The sequence below is a fragment of the Lathamus discolor genome, chromosome 20, assembly GCF_037157495.1.
Source record: "Lathamus discolor isolate bLatDis1 chromosome 20, bLatDis1.hap1, whole genome shotgun sequence".
Classification (NCBI taxonomy): Eukaryota; Metazoa; Chordata; class Aves; order Psittaciformes; family Psittacidae; genus Lathamus; species Lathamus discolor.
Window position 1 is genome coordinate 2,065,430 of NC_088903.1, and position 27,029 is coordinate 2,092,458.

General features: G+C 51.5%; 1 protein-coding gene across 3 annotated transcripts in view; it reads left to right on the forward strand.

The window, feature by feature from the left end:
• LOC136024093 (acid-sensing ion channel 2) overlaps positions 1–27,029 on the forward strand; it is a 447,495-nt gene that overhangs the window by 333,025 nt on the left and 87,441 nt on the right. Inside the window, exon 1 of one of the 3 annotated variants that reach the window (XM_065699177.1) lies at positions 20,213–20,742. The exons of the other annotated variants lie outside the window; for them this stretch is intronic. Within the exon in view, the coding sequence (XP_065555249.1) occupies positions 20,260–20,742 (483 nt within the window). The 5' untranslated portion in view covers positions 20,213–20,259. Of the gene's footprint in view, positions 1–20,212; positions 20,743–27,029 lie in introns of those variants that run through there. 3 annotated transcript variants of the gene reach the window in all.

The following is a 27,029-nucleotide window of genomic DNA, read 5'->3' on the forward strand; positions in this document are numbered from 1 at the left end:
AGATTCTGTAACGATAATTAGCAAGCAAATTACAATAAAAGAGAAGGGAGCAACTAAAAGTAATTATAGTGTACATACATTAAGATCCTGCACCGCCTAGCAAAATAACACATGTGTAGTGAGATAACTACACTGCCTTCAACCTGCATGGAACAGCACAAGCAGCAGGGTAGGAACAACCTGGAGGTTCCTCCAGCATCACTGCAGGGTGTGCATCTGATCTTGGTTACTACTTGTGCTGTTGAATAGAAACCTGAGTATGGTATATACAGGACAGAGCTACAAACCAGGAAAGATAAGAATTTCATTACAGCTCCAAAATGAAATGCTTCAGATACAGGGAATAGAAGGTACACTTTATACTCCTCATTCATCACTTCCACTCTTCACCTCCCATGAGAGTTATGATACTGCCTTTATTTTTCACACTGCTTTCAGGAAGCCTTCTGCCTGCATCAGGCATGGACAGCGCCTGCTTAAAGAGAGCAGTTTTCCTACCACATCCCTTATAGGGTATGCTCAGTGTTGGTTCTCAGGCCTTATGTGCTTATTAGGGGGTGGGGGGGAAGACAGTTATTGTAATCTGCTGAGGTTTTTCTACAGTTCTCACCGTGGTTGTGTTGAGCATTTCACAAACACAAGGGATTTTTCTGCAAGGAGAGGACATGCTTACCCGTGCAATGGGTAATGGGAGAGGACAGGGAGCAGTTCAGAGCGATCTGAGATTCTTAGCTCTTGGTTTTGGGACAGTTTTATGTCACAGGGCAGGATGAATATTCACTCACCCCTGCGTTTGTCACAGCCATCTGACTTCTGCAGTCCCTGTTTTGATCCTTGCTCTGTCACAACTCTTTTCTGGTTTGATGTATGAGCAGCACCCATCGCTGAGAGGTCCGTGTCCTCCAGTGTGATCTTGAGCTGCTTCTACAACACAAACAAAAGTAACTTACAGAGACTGAGTAGTTTATGAAGCTCCAAACCAGCTTGGAGGGTAAGGGAGTGTTGGAGTGGTCAAGTGGCTCAGTCACTGGCTGGGGATGAGGAAACCCTGGTGCTGCCCCAGGCTCTGTATTTAGCTGGGTTCACACTGGGGTCTTGAACAAGCATCTTCATCTCTTTTGGCTCTTTCCAGTCACAGAACAACCCTTTTGGTGCCTTCCTCTTCTTGCCAAATCTCAACAGAGCCCCACAGCCTGGGGAAGGGGTGTCCTGGCCCCATCCTGACTGTGGGGCACCAGGGAGGGCAGAGCAGCTCCCACCACCCCCTTGCTACGAGCGGTGCTGAGTCTCCTTCTCCCCTCCCACAGTGTCACAAGATGACAAAGCATCAAATCGGATTCAGATTTGCAAATTACAACTTTGGGTGCAGCTGAGCGGAGCCACGAAGCTTTGACAAATGAGTGAGTGGCTGATGTTAGAGCACAGGTCATTTGTCAGGAGGGAAGCTTCCCCCCGCCTCCCCTTGGGCTTTTCATATATGTATTTTTTGTTTTAGCATTTCAGAGCTCTGATTCATCAACTCAGACCACTTGAGGTACAGACAATAGTGAGAGCTGCATTTTAACTAGGCAAACAGAGCTGGTTCAGGAGCAGCCTCTTTGGAGAGGTTAATATTATAAATGCATCTTAAATGTCTAATACATAATCAAATGCCATAAAAATGGAAATGTTATGAGTATTGAAGCCTAAAGAACAAAAATCATCGCTCATTGCTCTTGCCACCAAAGAATTCAGCTGTGAATACAAGTTGCAAGCTTGCCTGGAGTCAGATTCCTGGGAATATCATGATGGAGTGAAAAGAAAGGAAAACAGAACAGGCCATGCTTACTTTTATCCACGTTTTAGAACTGCTGTTAAGAGCAGAGTGAAGTCTCCGCTCGATCACAGACCCCACAGGCTTTTATTATCAATGGTTACAAGGATTGCAAGGGTTTCTCCTAGGTCCAGCTTCTCTCCAGGTCCTTGCAAGCAGCACCGCCAGCTGTGTCCCTGTCCATAGGATGCCCTTCCATGTGGGAAAAGGGTTTGTATTCACCAGGAGTAATGTCAGTCCCACCAAGGGGAAGGATATCTGCTTAGGGTATGCATAAGTAATGACCTGTCTAGAAAGTGCGTGACAGGGGATAACAACCATTAGGTGAATGCATGCTATAGAATCATAGCATCATTTAGGTTGGAAAAACCCTCCAAGATCACTAAGTCCCAACCATTAACCCAGCACTGACAAGCCCACCACTAAACCGTGTCACTACATCTTGAAGTACCTCCATGGCCGGTGACTCCATCACTGCCCTGGTCAGCCTGTTCCAGTGCTTGACAACCCTTTTGGTGAATATAATGGATAAGGAGCTGATACACCTATACAAAGGAGAGCTGCAGCTTGGATAATTGAGTTTTAACCCGATGGGCAAGAGTTTTCCTTGCCTGCTGAGTCGTTGCCTGCTGATCAATGGCTTGGTTACGCTTGCCCTAATAAAGAACCATGAGTGATGAACTGAGCATTGACAGGGCTCTGCAGCACTGCTGGCAGGGACCAGCCTTCTGGTGACACATGCTCTGCCACCTGAGCCTGTCCCAGAGGGGTTGTGTGGTACCTGAAATGTCCATACACCACCCGCCATGCATCTTCTATGACTATTAGCCATAGAACACTGGTCAGTCCCCAGAAGCCCCACAGAGCATCCACGATTTAAAGGCAATGGGTTAGTTAGGCATTGGCCATTGTAAAAACATTTCTGGAACACAGGATTTCCCATAGTAAGCGGGATTCAGCAGTGCAATACCAAGACCTGCCAACCGAAGATATTTGGATTAAGTTCCAAATGTCATTCATCAGACTAAAATGGCTTGTGAGGAAGGGCTGGAGCTGACAGCTAACCCTGCCCAAAGGCAGCTGGAGCAGAGAGGAGAGGCAGTAATGGAGCTCACAGCTAGTTCAGTGCCCCTTTGCCATTTTCAGAGGAGAAAGTTGCAGCTGGAAGAGCTTCTTTTAATTATTTTTATTTTATTTAAATGACCCCAGTGATATTTGGGAAGGAAAAAAGGCTGAATTTCAAAATTCAAGCCAAACACATCGATTATACAGTCCCAGCCTGGTTTGGGTTGGAAAAGACCTTAAAGTTCATCCAGCTCCAACCCCTGCCACAGGCAGGGACCCCTTCCACTGGAGCAGCTTGCTCCAAGCCCCTGTGTCCAACCTGGCCTTGAGCACTGCCAGGGATGGGGCAGCCACAGCTTCTCTGGGCAACCTGTGCCAGCGCCTCAGCACCCTCATAGGGAAGAACTTCTGCCTTATATCCAACCTGAACTTCCCCAACCCCTGCCACAGGCAGGGACCCCTTCCACTGGAGCAGCTTGCTCCAAGCCCCTGTGTCCAACCTGGCCTTGAGCACTGCCAGGGATGGGGCAGCCACAGCTTCTCTGGGCAACCTGTGCCAGCGCCTCAGCACCCTCATAGGGAAGAACTTCTGCCTTATATCCAACCTGAACTTCCCCTGTATCAGTTTGAACCCATCACGCCTTGTCCTATCACAACATTCCCTGATGAAGAGTCCCTCTCCAGCATCCTTGTAGCCCCCTTCCTGACCCACAGCTTCATCCATCCAGAAGCATAAAGCCTCATAACCCTCCCTATCCCACCAGAGCTGCTCCAGTGTCATCTTCCCCACCACCATTCCCCTGTCTGCCTCCAGCAGACACCTCCCTCGGGCAAAGGCATCAGCAAAGGTGATTTATGTGCTCCATCTTCAGAAGTTTGCTGCTGCCAAAGCCTGCAGAGCAGTGCTCCCACCCAGCAGCACTCTTCAGCTCTCCTCATGCATGCAGCAAGCTTTGAGAGAATAACAACCAGGAGACAGCCTGAAGTGCTAAAGGAGACGAGTCAATCCTGACTTACTGTTATTATCTCCTAATAGTTTACACTGTGTTGTTCTATAATTACTCAGTGAATCACACTGACAGTTTGCATGTTTGCTGTTTCTCGGAGTTACTCCCATGCCTGCATCTGAAGGCATCATTACTCTTGCTTGCAGAGGTGCTGCCCTGATGGGTTGTGGCGTGCAGCTATCCCACTGCCAGGCCACTCCAGGAGAGCACATGAGCACTGTTTGCTTGGGTTTAGTAACAGTTTCTCATCTCTGTAAATAATTCCTTGCTAATTACACTCTGACTGGCTGGTACTTGCTGTACAGCCCCATGAATAATAGAGCGGGGCGTAAATCCTTGTTTTAATAAGGCCAAGAAATATCTAATTCAACCACCGTGCACTAAATTAAACAGGCCTTTACCAAAGTGGCTGAGGGAGCTGAGCTCCGTCTCCTGCAGAGATTGCTTTCTCACTGCCTTTCTTCAGGCCACCGATGTTTGTATCGTGCCAATGCTGGTGCCACCTCCACAGCTTTGCTCTGGGAGTCCATCAAGTCCTGCAGAGATGGTGGCTGAAATAAAGGGCTGTTTCTCTGAGCTACTCTAAAAGCCCTGCTCATGATGATAAAATGGGGTTCATAGAGAAACTCCTCTTTCTGAGCCTCCCTCTCCCGTATTTCAGTAGCTGAATATCTCCCATATTCAGCATCTGGCTCACATCCCAGCCAAACTGGGGTTTGCCATGGAGGGCAGAGGGCAGCTGTGGACACAGCACTGCAGGGCAGCACTCAGCTTTGTGTTCAGCTTCATGTATTAGGCAGAAGCTCTTCCCTGTGAGGGTGCTGAGGCGCTGGCACAGGGTGCCCAGAGAAGCTGTGGCTGCCCCATCCCTGGCAGTGCTCAAGGCCAGGTTGGACACAGGGGCTTGGAGCAAGCTGCTCCAGTGGAAGGGGTCTCTGCCCGTGGCAGAGGTTGAAACTGGATGAGCTTTAAGGTCCCTTCAACACAAACCATTCTGGGATGCTGTGTTTGTCTCGCAACTGCTGGTTTTCCTGCTACAAGTTCCTTAGCTCTTACCTTACCAAGTCCTAAGAGATGCTACATGACTGCCCTCATCCAGACCCCACCTGCTCCAGCTCTGGAGTTGTGTGATGGACACGCACAAAGAGGGCTGGTATTGTGCCTGCATCCCCTGGCTCCTGCTCTGCACTGATGCCCGGAGAGGCTGATTGCAAACATGTCTGGGGGACGTGGGTGCAAAGCCCTGGTTTTGCCCATCCCTGGTGTGATGTCACCCATTGCATCATCACTACTCAGTTTTCAGCAGCAGCGTTTCTTGGTTTGTTGTGACTTTCCCTATGTGCCAGGTGAACGCTCCTTTTCCACTGGGCTTAACCTCCTTGCCTCGACAGAGAGCTTTGCGGTGGATGTTAAACAGCTCATTTAGAATGACCCAGCAGCACCCTGCTAATTGCGTGGCCTTCTCTTGGCTAGTTGTGTCTGCTCTGAGGTAGCACCAAGCTCCTGCTGCAGAGGAAAGCAGCACATTTGGCCTCAGCATCCCCAAGCTTCTTTCACCTCTGCAGCTGGGTTAACAGCTCCCTGCCTTTTCCAGAGGCAACAGTGGCCAAAGCTCCGGGCTGGCCAGTTCCTGTGGCCACAGCAGCACCAAGTCCAGGCAGCCCAGCTTCCCAGCAAAGCCGCAAGCTGGTCCTGCTCAGGCCATGCCCAAAGCCACAGCCACCTCTCACTACTGGCTTTTGCTCAGTGCCCCAGTCTCCAAACCTTGGCCTTGATGGATGCAAATGTTGATGCCACCAACAGCACACAGACTTCCTTATGGTAAGGAGGCAGGTTAAAAATGCTCATAGCAAGAGGAGGGAGATGATGCTGTCTATGGAAGTGACTCAGCAACTCCAGTCTCACAGGAAACTCCATCAGCTGGCATGCCTCTACAATCAGGGCATTGCTGGGGGTGTTTCAGTCTAGATCAGTAGAGCTGGCTGTTAACATCACCGCCAGCCCCCAGCTGGACTCCCAAAATTAACTACTAGTTTCACCCTCTGTGGCTCATCCCCCTTTTCCATGGAGCTCTGGCTGCTCCCAGGCAGGGCAGGGGCAGCCCACTGATCATTTCAGAGCGGTCTATTCTCAACACCATCCTCCCCATTCAATCCCACTGCCAAAACCAGTTCCTATTTCCTTGACAGCACCACCATGTCTAAAGCTCTGCAGCTCTGTGAGCCTGCGGCCGATTTTATTAGCTGAAAAATCAGTGCGAAGGGGCTCGCTTTCAAGCAAGATGAAATATTCTGGTATTTGATCTTGGTGTTTTATTTCCCGGTGACAGAGCAGTCTCTCACCCCAGTGCGGATCAGGGGATACCAATCCAGCCCATGCCAGCCCTGTTCCTCAGCAGGGTTTTCGCATTGAAAGCAGCACGCACATAAATGTATGAAAGTTTGCATTTTAAGAGACTTAAATCTGTTCATTTAAAATGTTTAAACTAGAAAGTGCTTGTGAAGTTAATGATTATTTATGACCACGCGTCACACGTTCTTCAAGTACTGAGGGGCTCCAACCAAACTCCAGGCAAACAGGAGAATGACAAAGAGTCTGAACATAAAGGAAATCTTTGATTTCGATCTGTCTTATTTCCAGCTCCAGCCTCCTGGGGCTAAGCAGCAAACTGAGAGCCACTGCGCTGACAGCACACGTGTGTCAGTGGGAGAAGCGGCTCCAGGAGATGCCCTAATCCCCGGAGCCCTGCCAAACGACTGAGCCTGAATGTCAGCCCCATACAGAATCACAGCATCACAGAATTAACTCGGTTGGAAAAGACCCTTCAGCTCATCAAGTCCAACCATTCCCAAGGCCACCACTGCCCCATGGCACAGAGGCTTCGTCTCCACGCTGTGTGAACCCTTGCAGGGCCGGTGCCTGCAGCCCTGCCCCGGGCAGCCTGTTCCAATGCCTGAGCACCCTCTGGGGCAGGAATTGTTCCTCAGCTCCATCTAAACCTGCCCTGGGGCAGCTTGAGGCCGGTTCCTCTTGTCCCATCCCTTGCTCCTTGGGAGCAGAGCCCAGCCCCTCCTGGCTCCATCCTCCTGTCAGGCACTTGTAGGGAGTGATCAGGTACCCCCTGAGCCTTCTCTTCTCCAGACTGAACCCCCCAGGTCCCTCAGCCGTTCCCCATCACACTTGGGCTCTAGGCCCTGCACCAGCTCCATTGCCCTTCTCTGGCCCCGCTCCAGCCCCTCAATGTCTCTCTTGTAGTGAGGGGACCAGAACTGAGCACAGGATTCGAGGTGCGGCCTCACCAGTGCCCAGTGCAGGGGCACAATCACTGCCCTGGCCCTGCGGCCGCGCTGGTGCTGGTACGCACCAGGATGCTGGTGGAATTCCTGGCTGCTCAGGCACAAGCTGCTCATATTCACCCATCAGTCATCACCTCCAGCTTTCCAGCCACTCTTCCCCAAGCCACCTCCCTTCCTGGGCTGTTGGTGGGCTGGAAAAAAGCCCTGGGTTTCCCCAGCTTTCTGTGCAAGGTGCAATTAAGAGCTGCTCCCTTGGGCAATCACAAAATCAGTGATGGAGGATGGTTCCCATGAAGGAGCCTAAGCAGCCCCTGCAGTGACAGGGGCTGGGTGTTGCAGTGGGTCTGCATTGCAGAGGGTCACACATGGCAGGAGCAGGGGTGGGTGTAGGTTGGAGAAGCAGCAGCAGTTATATCCTGAGCTATCGTGGCACACGGACATGGATGGGATCATCTGAACTGCTCAGATCCCCCAGACCCAGGCTCCACAAACGCAAGAATCAGTGCAGTGTCCATCCATAGGTGCACGCACACACACTTAGCTCAGACTGGAAGTAGGTGCTATGTTCACAGCATGGGATGTGATTTCCCACCCAGCCCTGCCTGCTCGTCCCCATCCCTGGCAATGCCAGTCTCCCTGTGAAGCCGCCTAAGGCCAGGATGTAGCTCCATTTCCAAAAGGCTGAGCTGCCAAATTACTTGCTAAAGCCAAATGGTCTTGGGGTGCTTGGGGCTGTGCTGAGCTGTGCTTTAGTGTCCGCCTTTAAACAGGGTGATCCCTGGTGCTGGGAAAGCAGAAGGGAGTTTCACCATTGCCTCAGCAAGGCCACGGTGTAATCCCCAGCAGCCCAAAGGCAGGATCAGGGCAATCCTCCAGCCCTGCGCATCTCCAAAGAGGGTTCATTTTCACTTATTTAAACACCTGCCCTGGGGTTCACTGGGGTCATCCCCTGGTGTTTCAGGGCTTTGGTTCTCCAGGTCCCACTGCAGGTGGGGAAACGACCATCTCAGCCCATCTGCATCCATTGAGGCTTCTGCAACTGCCAGAACAGCGAATGCAGCCACAGACACAGCATGGATTTACCCTGCCCTCCAGTGCAGTGCAATGGGAAGCAATTAGTGGTTCTCCGGGAATCACATCTCATTTTTGAAAGGTTAATCCCTAGAAAATGCTGAAAGCTAAATATTCACTGAGCAACCCATCTCCACCCATTAATCACTTGCATAACCCTCCCGAACTCCGCACACTCCGCTGGTTTAGCAATAGGGAGAACTCATCTCTTAATCAGGGCCGTGTTGTTTTCTTACCAAACAAGGGAATTTGCTCAGATTATCACCCTTAAAGTGACTCCTGTTTGTAAAACAACCCAGAGATTACAACTCTACAAGCGAGCACAGTGTACACAAACCTCCCTGTCAGGAAGCGTGGATGGAACTGGGGCGGCTATGCCGCTGCCTGGATATAGAAGCCCAGAGTTATTCTGGTAGCTGATTCAGTCCCTTTTAAGATGCATGAAGCTGTTACTCATGATAGTAGCTCCGGGCCATGTGCTCATCTGAATTTCACCACCAAGCTCTTGTGGGTGCATTAGGTTTACACCAGCAAGAAAGAATCTGGTCCACGTTTGGAGAAACCTATTGGAAATGAGACAATCCTGGATTGCACTGAGGCCAATTCACTTAGCTTTAGGCATGTATTACCTTGAAAGTCTCTTTTATGCCGCTGGAGAAGTCTAAAGGGACCTGTATGACGAGATCTAGCCCTATTAGACAAGGCAAAGGATAACATCATGCTTTATTTCTGAGCTGCTGCATCCCGCTGCATGGATGCCAACCCTCAGGGAGTCCAAGGACAGACTAGCAGTGCTGTGGCCACAATCCCGACTGCTCTCAGCATGGATCCTATTGGGAAGTTTGGGCAGCAGTGGCTTTTGCTCAGGACAGGAGTTTCTGCTGTCCAAACCCCAAATCATTATGTGTGTATGTTCATGTAGAACCACGGAATCCCAGGTTGGAAGAGACCCAAGGATGATCTGGTCCAATCTTTCTAGGCAAAGCATGACCTAGCCTAGATGGCCCAGCTCTCTGTCCAGCCAAAAGTTAAAGGTGTTCAATGTTGGGGAATCCACCACTTCCCTGGGGAGATTATTCCAATGGCTGACTTTCCTCACTGGGAAAAACTCTTGGTTTTCCTCTTGTGTCCAGTTGGAATCTCCCCAGGAGTAATTTGTGCCCATCACTGCTCCTTTTTTCCATGTGACTCCTTGTAGAAAGGGAGTTTTTGTATTCTTTGTGGCCACCTTTTGAATATGATATTTATATAAACACACGCGTCACAGAAATATATGATATCAATCGAAAGTACACAATCTTCAGAATGCTTAGAGAGTGCGAGTGATACTGGGTTATTCATAAACTCTCTGATCATGCCTGTGTCCATGAATCCCAGTCTGTGGGCAAGGCAGGACAGTTGTTGCCCCGTGTGGTGCTGGAAGCTTGTTGGGAGCTGTGATTGCCCCCTGCTCCTTCCCAGGAGGCGACTGAATAATGCAGGTGCCTGTGTGCTCTGTGCCTGTGGTGCCTTTGGGAAGCACCAGACCTGGGTCTCAGCTTTAGAGGTTCAGAGAAGGTCCCTGCACATGCAGTCCGCAGGGCAGAGAAAGGAGGGTTCGGTCTGGTTTTACTGAGTTGTCTGTTTTACTGAGCTGAAATCCATTTGCCTTCCCACAGCCTAATGGGAAGCTGTTGGATTCAGGCATGTCCCACTTTGCAGAGTCTGGAGGCTGTCAGGAATGTAATGTAGGACTATGAGAGCAGCTGTATTAAATCAGATTGAGTTCATCTTCTCCAATATCCTGTCTCTGATAAAAACATACACCTAGAGAGGAGGACAAGAATAAGGACAGAGTGTAACACTGTTCCCCAAAACACTCTGCTAATCTCTACCAGCTTGTGGTTGCTCTCTCAAAGCCAAAGGTGCATTAATAGCCCTCAACTGATTTTTCACCTTGCATAATGTGGAGCAGTGAACTACTCTGAGAGCTGGGCTTGTACAGCCTGCAGAAGAGAAGGCTCCTGAAGGGGAGACCTGAGAGCAGCTCCAGTGCCTAAAGGGGCTGCAGGAAACCTGGAGAGGGGCTTGGGACAAAGGCCTGTAGGGACAGGCCAAGGGGAATGGCTTGAACCTGCCCGAGGGGAGACTGAGCTGAGCTCTTAGGCAGAAGCTCTTCCCTGTGAGGGTGCTGAGGCGCTGGCACAGGGTGCCCAGAGAAGCTGTGGCTGCCCCATCCCTGGCAGTGCTCAAGGCCAGGCTGGACACAGGGGCTTGGAGCAAGCTGCTCCAGTGGAAGGGGTCCCTGCCCGTGGCAGGGGTTGGAGCTGGATGAGCTTTAAGGTCCCTTCCAACCCAAAGCATTCCCTGTTTTTATGGTTGTATGATTCCTGGGTTCACCCCAGGCTCTCAGAAAGGATACGAGTTTGTATCCACCAGAGAGGATACTGGTATCCAAACCAACCCTTTGCTAAGCACTAAGGAGCAATAACACAACATCGCAGTAAACTTCCCTGGAGAAGCAAAGAAGGGATTAGCTGGGCAGGGCCACCAGGGAGGTTTGTAACCCCCAGACCTGCAGCTGAGGTGGTGGCCGGTTGTCCTGGGTTCAGCAGTAGCAGTTATTTTTCTCCTTCTTAGTAACTGGTGCAGCGCTGTGTTTTGACTTTCAGCCTGGGAACAGCGCTGATAACACCGATGGTTTTAGTTGTTGATCAGTAACGTTAAGTCTGACCAAGGACTTTGTGAGTCTCATGCTCTGCCAGGGAGGAGGGGAAGCCGGGAGGAAGCAGAGACAGGACACCTGACCCAAACTAGCCAAAGAGGTATTCCATAGCACAGCACGGCATGCCCAGGACGTAAACTGAGAGTTACCCAGAAGGGCTAATTCACTGCTCAGTCAGGCTGGGTATCGGTTGGCGGGTGGTGAGTGGTTGTATTCTCTTCCCTTGTTATTTCCCTTAGCATCATTATCATTGTTGGCAGCAGCAGTGATTTGTGTTATACCTTAGTTACTGGGCTGTTCTTATCTCAGCCTGTGGGAGTTACATCCTCATGATTCTCCTCCCCATCCCTCCAGGAGCTGGGGGGAGGCAGTGGCGGGGAGTGAGAGAGAGACTGCGTGGTACTGAATAACCGCTGGGCTTAAATCACAACACCGGTCTATGCCAACACCTCCCCAAAGAATGGATTGCACCCCAGCACTGATTTGCTGCCCAAAAGCTGGGTCTTTGCACAACAGCTTGTGGAGAACACTGTCCCAGGCCGAGCTTCCCAAGCACAAGATGCCAGTTTTCCCTTTAAGTTGCCTTTAAGAGCAATATTTTGAATCGTTCCTTCTTTTTCTATGGTCAGCATCAGGTATTTCCAATTATCACCAAGAAAAGCCACATTACTTCATCTGGAAGGGCAGGAGAAAATAAATTGGAAATGCTGGTTATTTGTCTTGTGCAATTATTCTGGGAACAGTTCCCTGGGGCTTTACTGCATAATGTGATGTCAGTGAGAGAAACCCTATTGTCATGAAAAACACCCACCAAGAGGAACACAGTCAAGGTATTTTAGTATCCACATGGAAATGTCTCCTCTCAGGCCCTTTCTGCCCACCTCAGAGACCTGATAAACCGAATGTGTCACTGTTTCCATGGGCAAAATGGGGACCATAGGGAGGATGCCGCAAATATTTAGGAGTAGCCAGAAGGAAAATACAGTCCTGCTTTTCCCCTATGTCATGGGAGGTTTGAGGAGGAGCATGATAGGCAAACCAGCAGATTCCCAGCTGCTGATTCCCCCTTACTTGAAGACTCCTGAATGCCATCACCTTTCATGGCACCAAGCAGTTGCTCCTGGCAAAGCAGGGAAAGAAGATGAGGACGTGTCCAGCGCCCAGGTCTTAAAGCCTGGTGCATTGGCACGAAAACAATTGCTTCCTTAAAGCATCTTGTTTACAAGATTGATGGCAAAATCAAGCCCAAACTCGTGATGCTGTTAACTTGGGTTCTTGCAGCTGTGAAGCAGACAGGCGAGGGGACTGCTCAGAAGGAGGGCACAGAGGAGAGCAGAAGGTGTTTGTCGAGTGCGTTTCCAATCACCCTTTCCAGTTCCCCATGGAGGTTTTATACCTTCAGGCGTCTTGTTTTAAAATATCAACTCGGGGACAAACAAACGCCTTGACAAGAAGGGAACATTGATGTGCCCACTTGGAGAACCCCCTACTCCATGAGAAGCATCCGGAGAGGCACCGAAGCACCGTGTGCACCCGTCTCACACTCACCCAGCTACATCCAATGGCTTTTAAGAGTCAGAGAGAGGAACTGTGAATAGGAATGTATGCAGTGTTATGGGACTGCTAGAGGGGAAAATAAGACTTGGAAACTTCACCTTTGTGCCTTATTATATACCTGGAACAAACCCAGTTCTCTTGGAGGGGTATGAAAATCAATTTGAACCTCCCCAAAGAGCACTGAGGATGTTTCTTCAGGGAAGTTAATTCCGACATCTCACTTTGTGTCAAGGCAGCATCAGTCCATATGCCCCTCTTGGAGGAACCTTCTTTTTGCTGCAGTTCCATCTCTTTGGAGCTGTTTCCATCTAAGAGCTCCCTTCCCTTCAGTTTCCCATGGGATTGTAGTAAAGAAGAAAGCAGGCATCTTTAATAACAATTAAACAAAGGCATCAGCAATCAGAGGAGCCAAATGGAGCCTACAGGGAAGTGTCAATAAAAACACCCTGACTGGCCCGGGTAGGAGAGGGGGCACCTTGCCAGGGGCTGGCTTCTGACCAGGAGAGAGGCCAGGCTTGATGTGAGCCAGCTCCTGTTGTCCTTCACGCTGCAGCAGCCTGTGCCTGGAAACCTGCTGCTCTATACATGAGAGCTGGGCAGGGACACTGAGGCACAGGGCAAGGTGTCCAGCTTCACATCTCCGAGCAGTCCTTTCCCTGTGCTCTGGGAGCAGCTTGCAGCCCAACAAAGGGTTGCAGAAGAGCCCTGTGAGCCTAGTGGGGTTCTGGGGAGTTCTTCTGGCTTTCCCGAGCCTGGAGGAACCAGTGATGGAGGCCTCATGCTCTGTTTTGCCATCCTTCGTGTGCTTTGTTCATCCTTCGCTTGCTGCTCCTTCATGCGCTCTCATCCTTGCTTTTAATCTCTGCCATCATCTCCCCTTTACAACAAGCACCGAGGCCAGCTCCAGTGGGGTGAGTAGGAGCCAGGCACCCTCCAGTGCTCTTCAAGAGCTGCACTGGTGGCTTCGCAAGAGGCACCTGCAAAGGGCCAGGACAGTGTCCACAAGTGATGTGCAAACCCCTCCTGCATCCCCGCGTGCCCTGGTGCCGGTCGGCATAGTAAAAACATGCACAGGGAATACTGCCGGGATGCAAACCACAGGCACTTCGCTGGGGCTGACAGCGCAGCCCATTTTCTCTTCTCTGTACAGCACCACGGGCGCTTGGATGCTGCAAAGGGTCCAACAAATCCAGTTTCTCGTTCCCCTTACAGGGAAAACGTGCTGCAAGTTCACAGCGAGGGACCCAAACTTTCCCTGCTGGCAGCAGAATCCAGCCCAAAGTGTTCCAAGTTTCCCAGTGCTGGGGGAGGGTTTTTGCCTTTTTTTTTTTTCTTCTCCTTTTTAAATCAACGTCATTTTAAAATTATGTAACTGCAAAAAAGCATCTGAAAAACTTGGGGCTGGTGCTTCTATTTTATCAAACCTTTTCCCCATTAGTCTTCCCACACAACTGCTGTCACCCATTAGCCTGCCAAAGCAGCGTTAGATGGATCCTTTCTGTTTGGCAGCTCAGCAGGTAGCACTTACCTGCCCCACCAGCCAGCCCTGCTCCTGCCCTGCCCAGCATCCCAGTGGATATGCTTTACCAATGCTAAGGACAAAGGGAGATATTAAAGGGGACAGGCCTTTAGCACCAACCCAGTGTCCTCTGGTTGTGGCCAAATCACATCAAGAAGGTAAAAGCCCCCGGACTCTTCTTCTGCGCCGCTGCTGGTGTCAGGGGAGTTTGCAGTGACCTGGGATTTCCATGGATGGGAATTGCCTAAAAGAACCCACACTGAAATACCTGGCAATATATTCAAAAACTGAATTTGAAAGGAGATGGAGTAACTTTGGGGCTGTCAAAATTTTTCCTTTGAAATGGCTTTTGATGGGAATTCAGGGTTTTTTTTTGACAGAGAGGGGGAGTCTTTTCCTTGTGCAGAAAAGAGGTTGCTTCCCTTGGGAAATATCCCTAAAAACCCATAATACTTGTCACCCTGGGAGTCTCCACATGCTTTTGCTGTGCAGGGTGAACACAGCAGAAGCAGAGTTAGGCCAAAGCTGGATGTGCTGGGGATTTGCCTTCTCCGTGCTTCCAGCCGCATCCCTCAGGTCCACCGGGATGGTTTATGAGCATTGCATTTATTGATTTCTTCCAATGTGACCTCTGCGCTCAGCCAGACACACGGGGTGTGAGCAAGCACGAGGTGTGCATCGTACGTGAGACAGGCACCCTCCCAAACACTGGCTCCCATCCTCCAGACATCTCCCCCCAGGACACCCCGTGCTGTGGACATCGCTGCCTGCTCTCCATGCAGAGCAAATTGCTCACAGACAAAGAATAAGGCCCCTAAACTAGAACGTGTGCCGCAGCAAACTGTCGTGCAAGCCTTTGTGCCGCAAATCATTCCCAGGAGCAAAGAGATTTGGGGATGGGGAAGTTTCAGGGGCAGCTTTTGGGTCAGATTCTGCCTGTGGGATTATTCCAAGGGTGCTTAACCCTTAAAATTCCAGTCGAAGCCTCTATGGGGAGACCCCAGACTGGTCCAGTGAGGGCAATATTTGCTTTCCAGCAGATGATCCCCACGCAGCAAATAAAGCAGCCTTCAGATGTGGCCCTGGTGCTGTGGGATGAAAGTCTGACGGTGCTCCATGTACGAGGTGACTGTCCCCCTTTATCCCAGCCAAGCTGTGCTCATATCGCAGTATCTGAAGCATGATTTTTCCTGCTTCCCTCCCTGCTGCTATAAAGAACAGGGCTGTGGCAGCCTCTCTGCCTTCGCTTGTGTTTGAAATAATAGCAACAGGCTTAAGAGGAGAAAGGAGTTATCTCCCAACTGGCTCCCGGAAGAGTCTTCAAGTACCTCGGAAAGACAAAGAATAAATATTAACTTAATAAATTGCTCCCTTTACTTGATTTAGAAGCAAAACTCCCTGGGAGAGATATAATTTTCACTCCCGTTCAGCATGTAGACACAGAGCAGCTTTCCGCCCTGTTTGCTAAGTCCAGTAAATCTAACCTGAGGGAAAAGGGTTCAGCGTGGGCAGGAAGGGTGGAATCAAGGCATAAGGGGCATTTTCTCTCGAGACCAAGGAGATGACATGCAATATTCAGCAGGACTCCTAGGGCAACTGCAGGGGCTGGTGGGCTGGTGCCATGTCCAGCCACAGGGAAAAGCACCATGCTTCCAACTTCCAGCTGCTATTCCTCTTTGGAATATGAGGTTTGAGGTCAGGTGAAGTCCAGAAGAACCTCCAGATCCACTTCCACACGCCATGTAGAATCCAAATTATCTCCCATACCAGGGGAACTGGGATCTCCCACCCATGCTTCCCAGTGCCACGAATCAAGCTGTAGGTGATGTCTGATCCCCATCTCGATCAGCGCAGGACCAGAGCACTGAATTAGTCAGATCTGAGTCATCAAAGGAGCTTAGAGGGGTTTTTTCCTTTCCCTAGATTCATTCTTACCTAAGCCAGGACATCTCCAGTGGCAGCGTGCACAAAGCACTAAAAGGCTTTGGAGTGTGATTGAACACCAAGCGAAGAAGCAGCAGCATCGCCCCTGCTCCTGCACTGCACAGCCCATCAGAAATAAAGATGTGAGCTAAACCAGCAGGAGCTCAGGCAGCAAAATGCCAGGAGACCCAAGAAACTTCAGCCCTTCAGAGATAGGATTGGAAAAAAAGGAGGAAAAACAAATGGCAAGACAAAAGCTGGTTGCAGCATCACTCTGCAAAGAGCTGCCCCAAGGCTCTGAAGTTCAGAGATACTCTCGCTTCAGACAGGAGATAACATCCTATTTTCTTCTTTGTCCTTCTGAAGATGGAATAATTTCTCCAGCTCCTGGCCATGTCTTATGCATCCCCCCAGCTCCCCATCCCACTTCCCACTTGCTGGGCTTCTCTTTAAAGGTGTTTGTGGTGAGTGAACCTCAGATGGCAACCAAGCACAGCACAGCTGCTTGTTCACTCACACCCACTGTGGGATGGGGAGGAGAACTGGAGAGGAGGTAAAAGCCCTGGGCTGAGATACCAGAAATCTGAAGATGGACTTTGGACAAGGGACAGGCCAAGGGGAATGGCTTTAACCTGCCCGAGGGGAGACTGAGCTGAGCTCTTAGGCAGAAGCTCTTCCCTGTGAGGGTGCTGAGGCGCTGGCACAGGGTGCCCAGAGAAGCTGTGGCTTCTTCCACCCCCATTCCAGGGGGGTGGAACTGGATGAGCTTTAGGGTCCCTTCATCCCAAACCAGACCGTGATTCTGTGATGCTGTGATCAGCCTCTGCTTTCTGCATCAGCATCTCCAGTGGCTCTGGGGGACGCTTCTGTGCAGGGAGAGGGGGTCCCTTTCCTGACTAACAGTGGCTTGAGCCTCCTGCCTTGCAGTGTGTCAGCCCTGCTCCTGAGAGCTACAATCGAGCCCTTCGTTTTTTCAGGGGCTTTGACAGCACAAAACCCAGCGCTGCCAGGTGGAGATCAGAGTCCTGCACCCTTTGATGCCATCCCTGTGATCTTATCTCCTGCTTTTAGGGACTAAAACTGCTATAAACCGGATGGTATCGCAGCGTTTGTGAGGCTATCCACATCCCGCAAGTACCAACCCATAACTCCTTGTGGCTCCGAGCCAGAGACAAACCTCCTGCCCACTCACTCACTAGGAACTGCTCTGCGAAACTGAGCAATAGACGCATCCTGTAAATCCCCTGGGATGCCCCAATTCCCACTCACGGGGCTGAAGGGAAGCTGCAGCCCCAAGAGCCAGACCCTGAAACCTCAGAAACTCTTTGGCCAAGATCGCAGTTACCGAGCTTTTAACTCAGGGTCTCACTCTCCCCCGGGGGCTTGAAATGGGGCTTGTGGGGTTTCCAGCTTGCCAGTCCCACTGTGAGTCTGGAGGGGAAAGCACTGGGGGTTGAGCTTTCCCTCCTTTCGCTCCCTTTGGAGATGAACTAAATAATAACAACAAAAGGATGCAGCCGGAACAAAGTGTTGTGATTTACTTCCTGGGGGTTGTAAAGCTTTTATTTAATCCTTTTTGTCTTAACCTGAGTCAATGTTTGAAGTGGAAATGAGGTTTCAAACGAAGGAGATGCTTTTGGTTTAGAATGTTTGTCTTTTCCATACCTGCCAGGGGCACACAGGTCACCAGGAGGAAAGAAGGGGTAGGATTCACCCGAAATTATGCCCTGAATTTCTCCCACACGGTTTTCTTCCCATCCCAATTCTTTCTCCAACAGAAGCAGCAAACTCTCCCAACCCAAGGGATAACTGTAAAAGAGACTTGTTGATTAACCAGCAATATTTATTGATTCCAGCTCTATTGTTCCATCCATGCATTAAGCCGAATAAGCTTTTAAGCTGCTCTGGCTGCGAGAAGAATTAACCAGGACTCTGATGAACCGAGTGCTCAGGAATGGGAACTGAGCGCAGGGAATGGGAGCTGCTTTCCCAAATAACTCACAAAATGGGGATAGTTTCCAAGGAGCGGGGGGCCAGGCAGGGTGAAGCATCCTCACACCAGCCGTGCAGGGGTTGAGTTTTATGCCCATGAGGTTTTAGGAGGTTTTCCCTGCTTTGTTCAGAACCTTTTCATGGGAAGCTTTTGAACGGCAGCACGGGGTGAAGTCAGCCTTGGCCACCCTACCCCTATTTACCGTCAGTCAAATCAAGGAGGTTTGAGCAGCTAATTCAGAGTGGGTGCACTTAAGGTGGAAAAGCAGCTTTCCATGCAAGCCTGCTATTCTCTCCTTTACAATCCCTTTTTGCTGAGCTACCCGCACCTGAAAGAAACCCACCAAGATGATAACAACCCTTTAGAGAAGGGGAAGAGGTTGTAAACAAGCAAGTGGACAGAGTCCAAGTGCTACCAGAGCCCCTGCCTTTGCTGCAGGGTAGCAATGAGGTTTGTGGGAGTACGTGAGGTTGTTTATAGTCAGGCACCTCTTGTTTCCTCAGGTTTGTGTCAATATATCACGGGGGTAACAAACTCAGACGGCCTCGTGGCGAAGCAGTTTGGATGTTTATTATCCTGCGAGTGAGCCAAGGGGAAAAACTCCCACTGATTTCAACAGGCGCCAGGAAAAAAGCCGAGCTCTGCTTTGAAACCAGGCTGGGAGGCGCAATGGGAGCTGCTAGACCCAGCGTTAGGATGAGCATGGGGACTCCTGCCCTTTTCCCAGTCGGCTTAAGAAAGGTCACAGCCGTCTTCCTGGGTTTGAAAAGGATTTGGCCCCACATTGGGGTTCGCAGCTTTGCCACAGCCAAAAACTCTCCCAACGGGAGGCTGGAGCCAAGCAGGCTGTAACGACTCCATCTATTGGGTGGAAATATATAACGGATCAAAATGCACATGGAAAATGAATTCAGAGAGAAAAAACACCCAACATCAGAGGGGATTCAAAGCAGTTATCGCCACTTACAGCTTAATTGGACACAATTAGAGGGATGCTTCTTAGTACTATTCAGAATCAAAATGAAGGTAACAGCAAGCTGCTTTGCAGAGATTAGAGCTAAGCAAACCTGCTGAGATGCCAACGTGTAGCGCAAGTTACTGGTGTCTTGTCGAGGTGTTGGGGGAAAGGGGCTTTCTCTTTGAGTGTCCGGTGCAAAATGAGTCCTCGGTCCCCCAGAGGGCTTCGTTGTGACACAGGCAAATGGACAGCAAGGGTCGGGTCGGGGGTGATGCTTCCTTGAGTCCGCTTCTCCACAGAGAACCATGGAGCACCTTTGCCACGGAAAAGAAAAAGCATCGTTCCCCCTCCCCCGAAATAATAGCCCGTTTTCCCCCGGAGAACAACCACTACGAGCAGCCTATTCAGACCTGCACACACACACCCCGAGTGCCTGGGGGCTTCGTTTGTGGCTGCGCGATCGTGTTTTCCCTCGGGGATGCTGAAAAGCAGAAAAACTCCAGGGGGAGGAGGGAGGGAGGGAGGTGGCTCCTCCAATGCCAGCCGGTGCCATCCAGGAGCAGCGAGCAGACCCCCCCCAGTCCTACCAGGCGATAAGGGGGGGGCTGCTCTACTGAAGCAGCGGCGCGATCGGGGCCGAGCCTCCCTCCTTCCCTCCGCCTCCCGAGCGGGGCTGGCGCCGAGTGGCGGGGCTGGCCGCTGCAGCCGGGACTGGCACCTCGGGCGAGCTGCGCTGCGCTCCTCTCCTCCTCCTCCTCCTCCTCCTCCTCATCGCCGCGCAGGGCTCTCCCAGGGGGCAGGCGGCGGCCGCCCGGCCGGGGCAGCATGAGGACCGGCGGGGGCCGGAGGGGGTAGGCGGCCGGCCTGGGGAGGGGGGGTCCCGCCGCGCTCACCCCGCGGGGAGGCGGTCGGTGCCGGGGAGCACCAGCGGAGCCGGGGCGGGGGAGCCCGGTACCGGGGTCGCGGTCGGGAAGGGAGCGGGGCTGGGGGGGGGACACACACGGGTGCCGCAGCATGTGAGCGGCGCGGCCCGGCGGGAGGCTCGTCCGGCGGCGGGGCGGCCCCGCTGCCCCCCGTAGAGCGCGGGGAGGCGCTGGCAGCGGGGCCCGGCATGCCGCGCTGCCGGAACTGCTGCCCGGCGGAGCGCTCGGTGCCGGTGCGGCGGGCGGCCCGCGCCCGCTCCCCCCGCCGCTCGGGGCCGCTGCCGGCCGCGGCGCGGGGCTCGGCGGGGCTCGGCATGGAGCGGCGCTGCTCGCACTGATCCCGGGGCGGCGGCGGCGGCGGCGGGGAGCGCCCATGGCGCGGGGGTGCCGGGCCCCGCCGCTGCGCACCCGGCTGCACGGGCTGCGGCACATGTGCTCGCGGCGGGCGGCGCTGCCGCGGCGGGCGCTGTGGGTGCTGGCGTTCTGCACCGCGCTGGGCTTGCTGCTGTCCTGGTCCTCCAACCGCCTGCTGCACTGGCTCTCGTTCCCCTCGCACACCCAAGTGCGTACCGAGTGGAGCCGGCAGCTGCCTTTCCCCGCCGTCACCCTCTGCAACAACAACCCGCTCCGCTTCCCCCGGCTTTCCAAAGGGGATCTTTACTACGCGGGTCATTGGCTGGGGTTGCTGCTGCCCAACCGCACCGCCCGCCCGCTGCTCACCGAGCTGCTGCGGGGCGACGAGGCGCGGCTGCGCTGGTTCGCCAAACTGGCCGATTTTCGCCTCTTTTTGCCGCCCCGGCACTACGAAGGCATCAGCGCCGAGTTCATGGACCGCCTGGGCCACCAGCTGGAGGACATGCTGCTCTCCTGCAAGTACCGCGGCGAGCTCTGCGGGCCCCACAACTTCTCCGCGGTGAGTCCCCCCCCCGCCCCGGGTTGCCGCACCCCCCCTTGGTCCTCGTTGCATCCCCAAGCGATCCCTGCCCGTTATCCTGAGCGCTCATTTCTCCTCCGGACCGCAGCTGATGCTTTCAGGGTAATTCTGGCCATCGGCGGAGGGGGTGGGTGTTAAAGGCTGGCTGCCCTCTTAGTTTTGAATTAAAAAGGCAATCGTGCAGCCATCGCGGCTGCTTCTCTCACACTTTCCCTGTTGCTTCCCTGCTCTCCAGGTAGGAAGCAAAGTTTCTTCGGGCTGGGCTCCCGAGCTGGGAGTTTGGTGCCCGATCCCAGCGCGTTCCCGGTGGGATGGAGCTGCACCCCGCGCAGCTGTGTGGGGCTGTGCAGCGTGATTTGGTTTGCAAATGATGAGCTCTGGTAATTGGAGCCGGCGCTTTCACCTCCTAGGAGGCCCCTGGTCCCCTTTGTGTGAGCCCAGATGCTCCAGGCAGGAGTTTGCCCTGAGCTCAGGCCCCGCATTCCAAGCCACCGGGAGTACCTCTGCTCGAAAACGTTCCCGTGGGACGGTTTGCAAGCTACAGCCGGTAAGAGGAGACAGGGAATGGCAATAGCTCTAAATGAGAGCTGAAACCAGGCTCTCTTGAATGATGCTTTCATACTCCATTGATAGCAGCAGGATGTTTATTGTGCTGGAATATTCTGCTCTTTTAATCTCTGCAGTTATCTAGGAGGGAGAGGTGTACGCTGTGATTAAACACTCCTGCTGCTGGGAGTGGTGCTGATGTCTGTAGAGAGAGATAACTATAGTTTGAGCTGTTGCTGCTCCGCATGCAGGAGAGGAGTTGAATTCCCAGTTCTGTGAGTGCTGCCTGAGATGCATGCCTAAAATCAGAGGAAATTGTCTCTTTGGACTTACCACATCAGCCGAGTGGCTGCTAAAGGGGAGGAGAGAGAAAATCCCTGTGGGGTGAAGTGAGCTGCCTAGGACTGTGGAGTTACCGTGTGCTGCTGCAAAGGTGAGCAGAACTGGCCCACTTTAAATAACATAAATGAAATAGCACGTTGAGATGGACCCTTTCTAGCAGGACAAGCCTGCAAACCCATACAGTGGCGTAAGGCAGCTTGGGAATAACAGGCAGAACCTTTGGGCCGTGAGAACGGGCCTCCCTCTTCCTGTTCCCCAGCTCACTGGTGTGATGCGGTTTGACAGCCCTCAGCAGGGTCTAACTGCAGGATTTGATGTGCTCATCTTCATGCTGCGGTGAATGAGGCAGCACGACCCATGGTGTCCCAAGAAACATCAAGCCTGTTGCGTGGTTTTGTCTTGACACTGGCTAAGGATGCTGTGGAGAGTGATGCAGGAGTTGAGGGCAGGCTCTTTGATGTAACAGGTTATTCAGTGCTCTGCAGCAGCTCTTTGTGCCACCAAGGTGGGCTGGTGACTGTGGTCTTCTCCAACCACCCTGCACAGGTGTGAAGAGCTGCCTCTCGAGGGTGGCAGGGGAGGAGATGGGTGAGTGTCAGTCCCAAGAGTCTTGCTGGGAGCTCTGGCACACCAGAACCTGGCCTGGGGCACAGGAGAGTGCTTCCCATCTCCCATCAGACGCGTGCTGTCACTTGAAATCACTCAGCTGAGGAAATACAGTTGAATTCTTTCCCCTTTTCCCATCCCAGAGGGTGTGTCGCCCTGGGGGGACACCGGGGTGGAGGGAGATGGGAGCCCTGGGTGCCATGGGGAGCAATTGGACCTGCCTTCCCTGTGCCGGGTTGCTGCATGGAGCTGGGTGAGGGGGGTTAGTGCCAACTCCTCCGTCGCGGCTCATTCATCCTCCCCTCAATTTTAAAGCAGAAGGGAGTGACCTCTACGTTGTCCTTGAGTAAAGAATGAGGAGCTTTCCCACCTGTGAGTGGGAAGGGGAGATGCTGGGCACAAGTCCTCTGGGCTCTGGTGCGTGCCCAGAGAGCTCGCTCCTGGGGCACATAGGCTTGGATCAAGGTGCCAGACCCAGGCTTGGCAGCTGCTGTGAGGGCTGAGAGTTGGGCAGCCCAGGTCGCTCCTTTGGGTCTGGGTTAGCTGAAGCTTCTGCTTTTTCTCCTGAATTGAGAGGGAATAACACCAGTGAGGGGCAAGAGAATTGTGTGGTTTGAGCTGGGCACAGATACGAAGCAAAGCGGGTGCAAAAGATCAAATGCAAACTGATTAAATGATAGCATAAAGAGGGTTCTGCAGGTTTTATACCTACTTGAATGCTCAAAAAGCATTTTCTGGCTCAAAAGATAGGAGTGAGGTAATGCTTGCAGGGTTATAGCTTTCACCGGGTAAAAGAAAAACAAACAAGAGCAAACCAGATTTGTTTTTGAGCAAACAAGTCCTTCCTTAGATCTGAAGCAGAAGAAAAGGCTCTGGATGAGAGAGAGCTGGTCTCCTTTTATACTCATAGTGCATCTCTTACAAGAGATTGCCTCTCCTTTCAACCTCACTTTGTTTATGCCATTAGGGTACGGTGGGAATTGCACAAAGGGCTACTTGAGAGCAGGCACAGCAAAGGCAAACATGTGTAGGTACCGTTGCTTTTTGATTCCCCAATACATGCGACTACAGGGGGTTGCACTGATTTGTGGAGCTCAGCGCTGCAGGATTAACAGGGTTTGGTTGGGCTTGGTCTGTTTCATTCACAAGTGCTCAGGTTTGAGTTATTCTCTGGCTTGGGCAGGGGTTGTTGGTTGTGGACAGTGTTCTCCAGCTGCATGAGGAGGGTCGTACCCCCCAGTCAGTGTATGTGGTTTTACTTACATCCACAGGCTGGACCTAAAATCTTGTCCCTTTCCCTATGTGGTGGTTCTGTGCATGTTAAACTGTCCCCTTGACTCAAAGGGGAGCAACTGTTCAGCAGTTGGTGTCCGTCAGAAACCTCTTCCGATTTCTGATCTAAAGCTGTCAGAATTGGGCAATTCAATGCTCCAAGATGGTATTTGCTCTCCCTTGCAGGAACAGCCCCATCTATCTGTAGCTGAGTATCAGGATTAAGTGGATGATTGCTTTGCCTTGCATCGTTCGAGTTTGGGGGTTGATTTATTCCACTGAGCTCCCTTTGTTTCCAAGATATTTAATATTAGGCTTGGTTGTCCTGTGCTTATTGATTTCTTTTTGTATTTAATTTGCTTTTTCTTCTTTCTGAGCAAGTTATTAAAGCATCCCCCACTTGGGATTTATGGGCTGATCCCCTCCTCCTGATTGCAGAACTTCCCAGGTGAAACTTGTCACCCATGGTTCTGCCTGGGGCACTGTAGTTCACGACCTGCCCATTGCACAGGGATGAGATGGGCCTTGCAGGGAGGGACAGGCTCATTCCTGGTCCCACCTTGGTAAAACCAGCCCTGGTGAAGGCTCTGATTTACGGGGCTGTCTCGGGGCTCTGCAGTCGATACCAGTTAGTGCGTTTATTTGCTCACCATCCAGCTTTTAAAACATTTTAATTTATTTTTTATCATTTATGTTTATATACACATAATTTATTAGATATATTTAGATTTAATTTATTTTCCTTATTCCCAGAACAGGGACTTTATGGAGTAGCAGCTGGATAGAGACCCGGGTGCTGCTTTGCTGCAGGAAAGGGTGTTTTTAAAAGGACCCCTGAATGCTGAGGCTGGGGGGGGGGTATTCTCCTGTGTTCCCATCAGATAATCAGCTGTCCCCAGTGTGAACCTGACACTCATCGTACCAAATGAATGAGACATTCCCAGCACTGGGTTGCATGGGCATTTGTGGCGGCTTGCAGACGGGAAGCTCTGTGCCATGGGCTGGGATGGGTCAAGCCTGGGAGTAACTGCAAGCACCAGATTTAGCTCCGCCATCACTCATGGCACAGTAATTCCACTGTGTGTGTGTGTTTTTGTTTGGGAATTTCGCTCACTCAATACAAACCAACTGTTTTACCAAATTCTTTTCTATTTCCCTATTCTATTTTGACTTTAATTAATCTTTTTTTTTTTAGTGCCAGTTCCAAACGTAACTTCAATCTGGCTTGCTGTTACTATTGCTGTTGGAAGGGAAGTGTTTAATTCTGCTGATGTGGGGCTGGAGCTTTAAGTACGCTCCTGATTTGTACAACTGCCATTGAAGGGAACTGCGAGTGAAGCCAGTTGGATTCGGTCTGGCTCATTCAAGCACCAGTGCCAAGTCAGTGCTCTCCTCACCAGACTGCAGCAGCTCAAAGTGATGCTGCTCATTTTCTGTTAGTTAGTGTCAAAGAATCCAAGGAGAAATTGGGACCAAATTGTACTAAGTGCTGTGCAAAATGATGCTCGCTGTGAAAGATGGGCTGGTCCAGGGAGGGGTTTGGGGTGATTTCAGGTGTGTTTGGGTCGATTGGTCCCTGTACTGCAGTTAGATACTCTTGTTTTCCTGCAGAGTTGGTAGTTGAGGTGATTCTAGCTGTGTGGAATAAAAATTGAGATGAGCTGGCTTGGAGGTTGGTACCTGATTGCTGGATTCTGGCTGGGCGTGAGATGGGCATCAGGCTGATGAAGAAGAGGGATAGAGACCATGGAGCATCCCTTTGCTGGTGCTGCACTAGCCCTTCCAAAGCAGGTTTCCATTGGAGAGTTTAAGAGATCCCAACTAAATCCACAGAGCCAGAAAAGCTGGGCAGTATGCACAGTCTGGGATCATGGGCTTCTTCTCACCTTATTTAGTTTGGAGCCTAATGCTTTTAGGGAACCAGCTCCTGCAGCAGCAGCTCTGCAAGGCTTTTTATTGTCACATCTTCTTGATTTAGGAGTCTGAAATGGGATGCAGCTGGAATGTGGGTACCTAAGTCCTTTTACTGTTATTTGTCTTGCTTTTGGGCTTGATGGGCCACATCAGTACCAGCAAACAAATGAGGAGGTTGGGGTGGAGCAGAGAAATATAGAGAAAGACTGAGAGACTTCAAGGGTGGGTGGAAACTTGCCTAATTGGTCTTCTATTGGAGACAGGCTGTTGAGAACAGGCTGCAGGAACAATCCTTTCCTGTCTCGAGGGTGATCAGTTTGGTCCAGCAAAGCTGCTCTGATTCTTGCCTCTTCTTTGGTCTCTTAATTTGAAAGATGAGGCTGGGTTTTAGGGGCTGGCATCAAACTGATGTGAGGAACATGCCTGGCTGCTGGGTCAGCACTAACATCTCGAGCTCCATCAATACACCATGCCCTCAGGGCCACAGGGACATCGTTCAAGCTGATGTGGAGGTGCGCTGCCCAGGCTCTTCCTTCAGGCTGGGTAGGGTGGGCGTGTTGATGGAGACCTGCTCTCATTGCTTGCTAGTTAATATGGAATGTTCTTTATATGTTAAGCCTTTACAGCCCCTTGGTCTTTATTTCTGGGTAGTGCTGTGCTGCAGGTGCACAGCGTGGAGGATATCCTTAAAGACTAAATGTCTTTCTGGTGTGGGAGCCTGCACTTGGGTTACTTTTCCTCTAGGTTTGGCCAGAAACCAGTCTGCAGCGGGAAGAGACCTTTGTATTAGGGCTCCTTGCTGGGTTGGTGGAGAATAGATGTGCTATGGATTGTGTGGCTCGAAAGGGAGGTGGGTTGCAGCTTTTAACCTGGTGGATTTGGGAAGAACAGGGCTGGGTTCTGCTACTGCCGATACGTGCTCTTGAATCCTTTGCATCCTGTTCTTTGCAACCTGGGTCCAGATGCAAAGAGCTGTTTAAACTTTGCAGGATTGTAGCTTTTAACAAAATCTGGGCAAGTGTTTGGGGTGGAAATGATGGGGACTGTTATTTCGCACAGGAACGAAATGTGTTCCATGGGGCAACGGTCAGCTTGGGTTTTGCCACTCCCACCATGAAACTTCTGAGCTTCTCCCAGTGTCTTGTCTGTTTTGTCCCTGGGTTGGAGCACAGGATGAAACCTCATTGCTTGCCCCATCCCTGGCAGTGTTCAAGGCCAGGTTGGATGGGGCTTGGAGCAAGCTGCTCTAGTGGAAGGTGTCCCTGCCCATAGCAAGGGGTTGGAACTGAATGAGTTTTAAGGCCCCTTCCAACCCAGACCATTCCGTGATTCCATGATATTTTTTTCTATGTGCTTCTTTTTTCCTCCTTCCTTTATACCAAAGCCAGCAGGCAGGAAGTGAAATCCTGGTTAGCTGCATGCTAAACGTGTAATCATCAACATAGGTTTGTTTTAGCTATATAATAGATTCCAAATAATTACTTGCCTCCCTACAGCAGAATTAATATAATTACGGCCATAATTACAGTTACCAACCACTCAGGGATGCTGCTGAGGCTTAATTAATATTTGCAAATTGCTTCAGG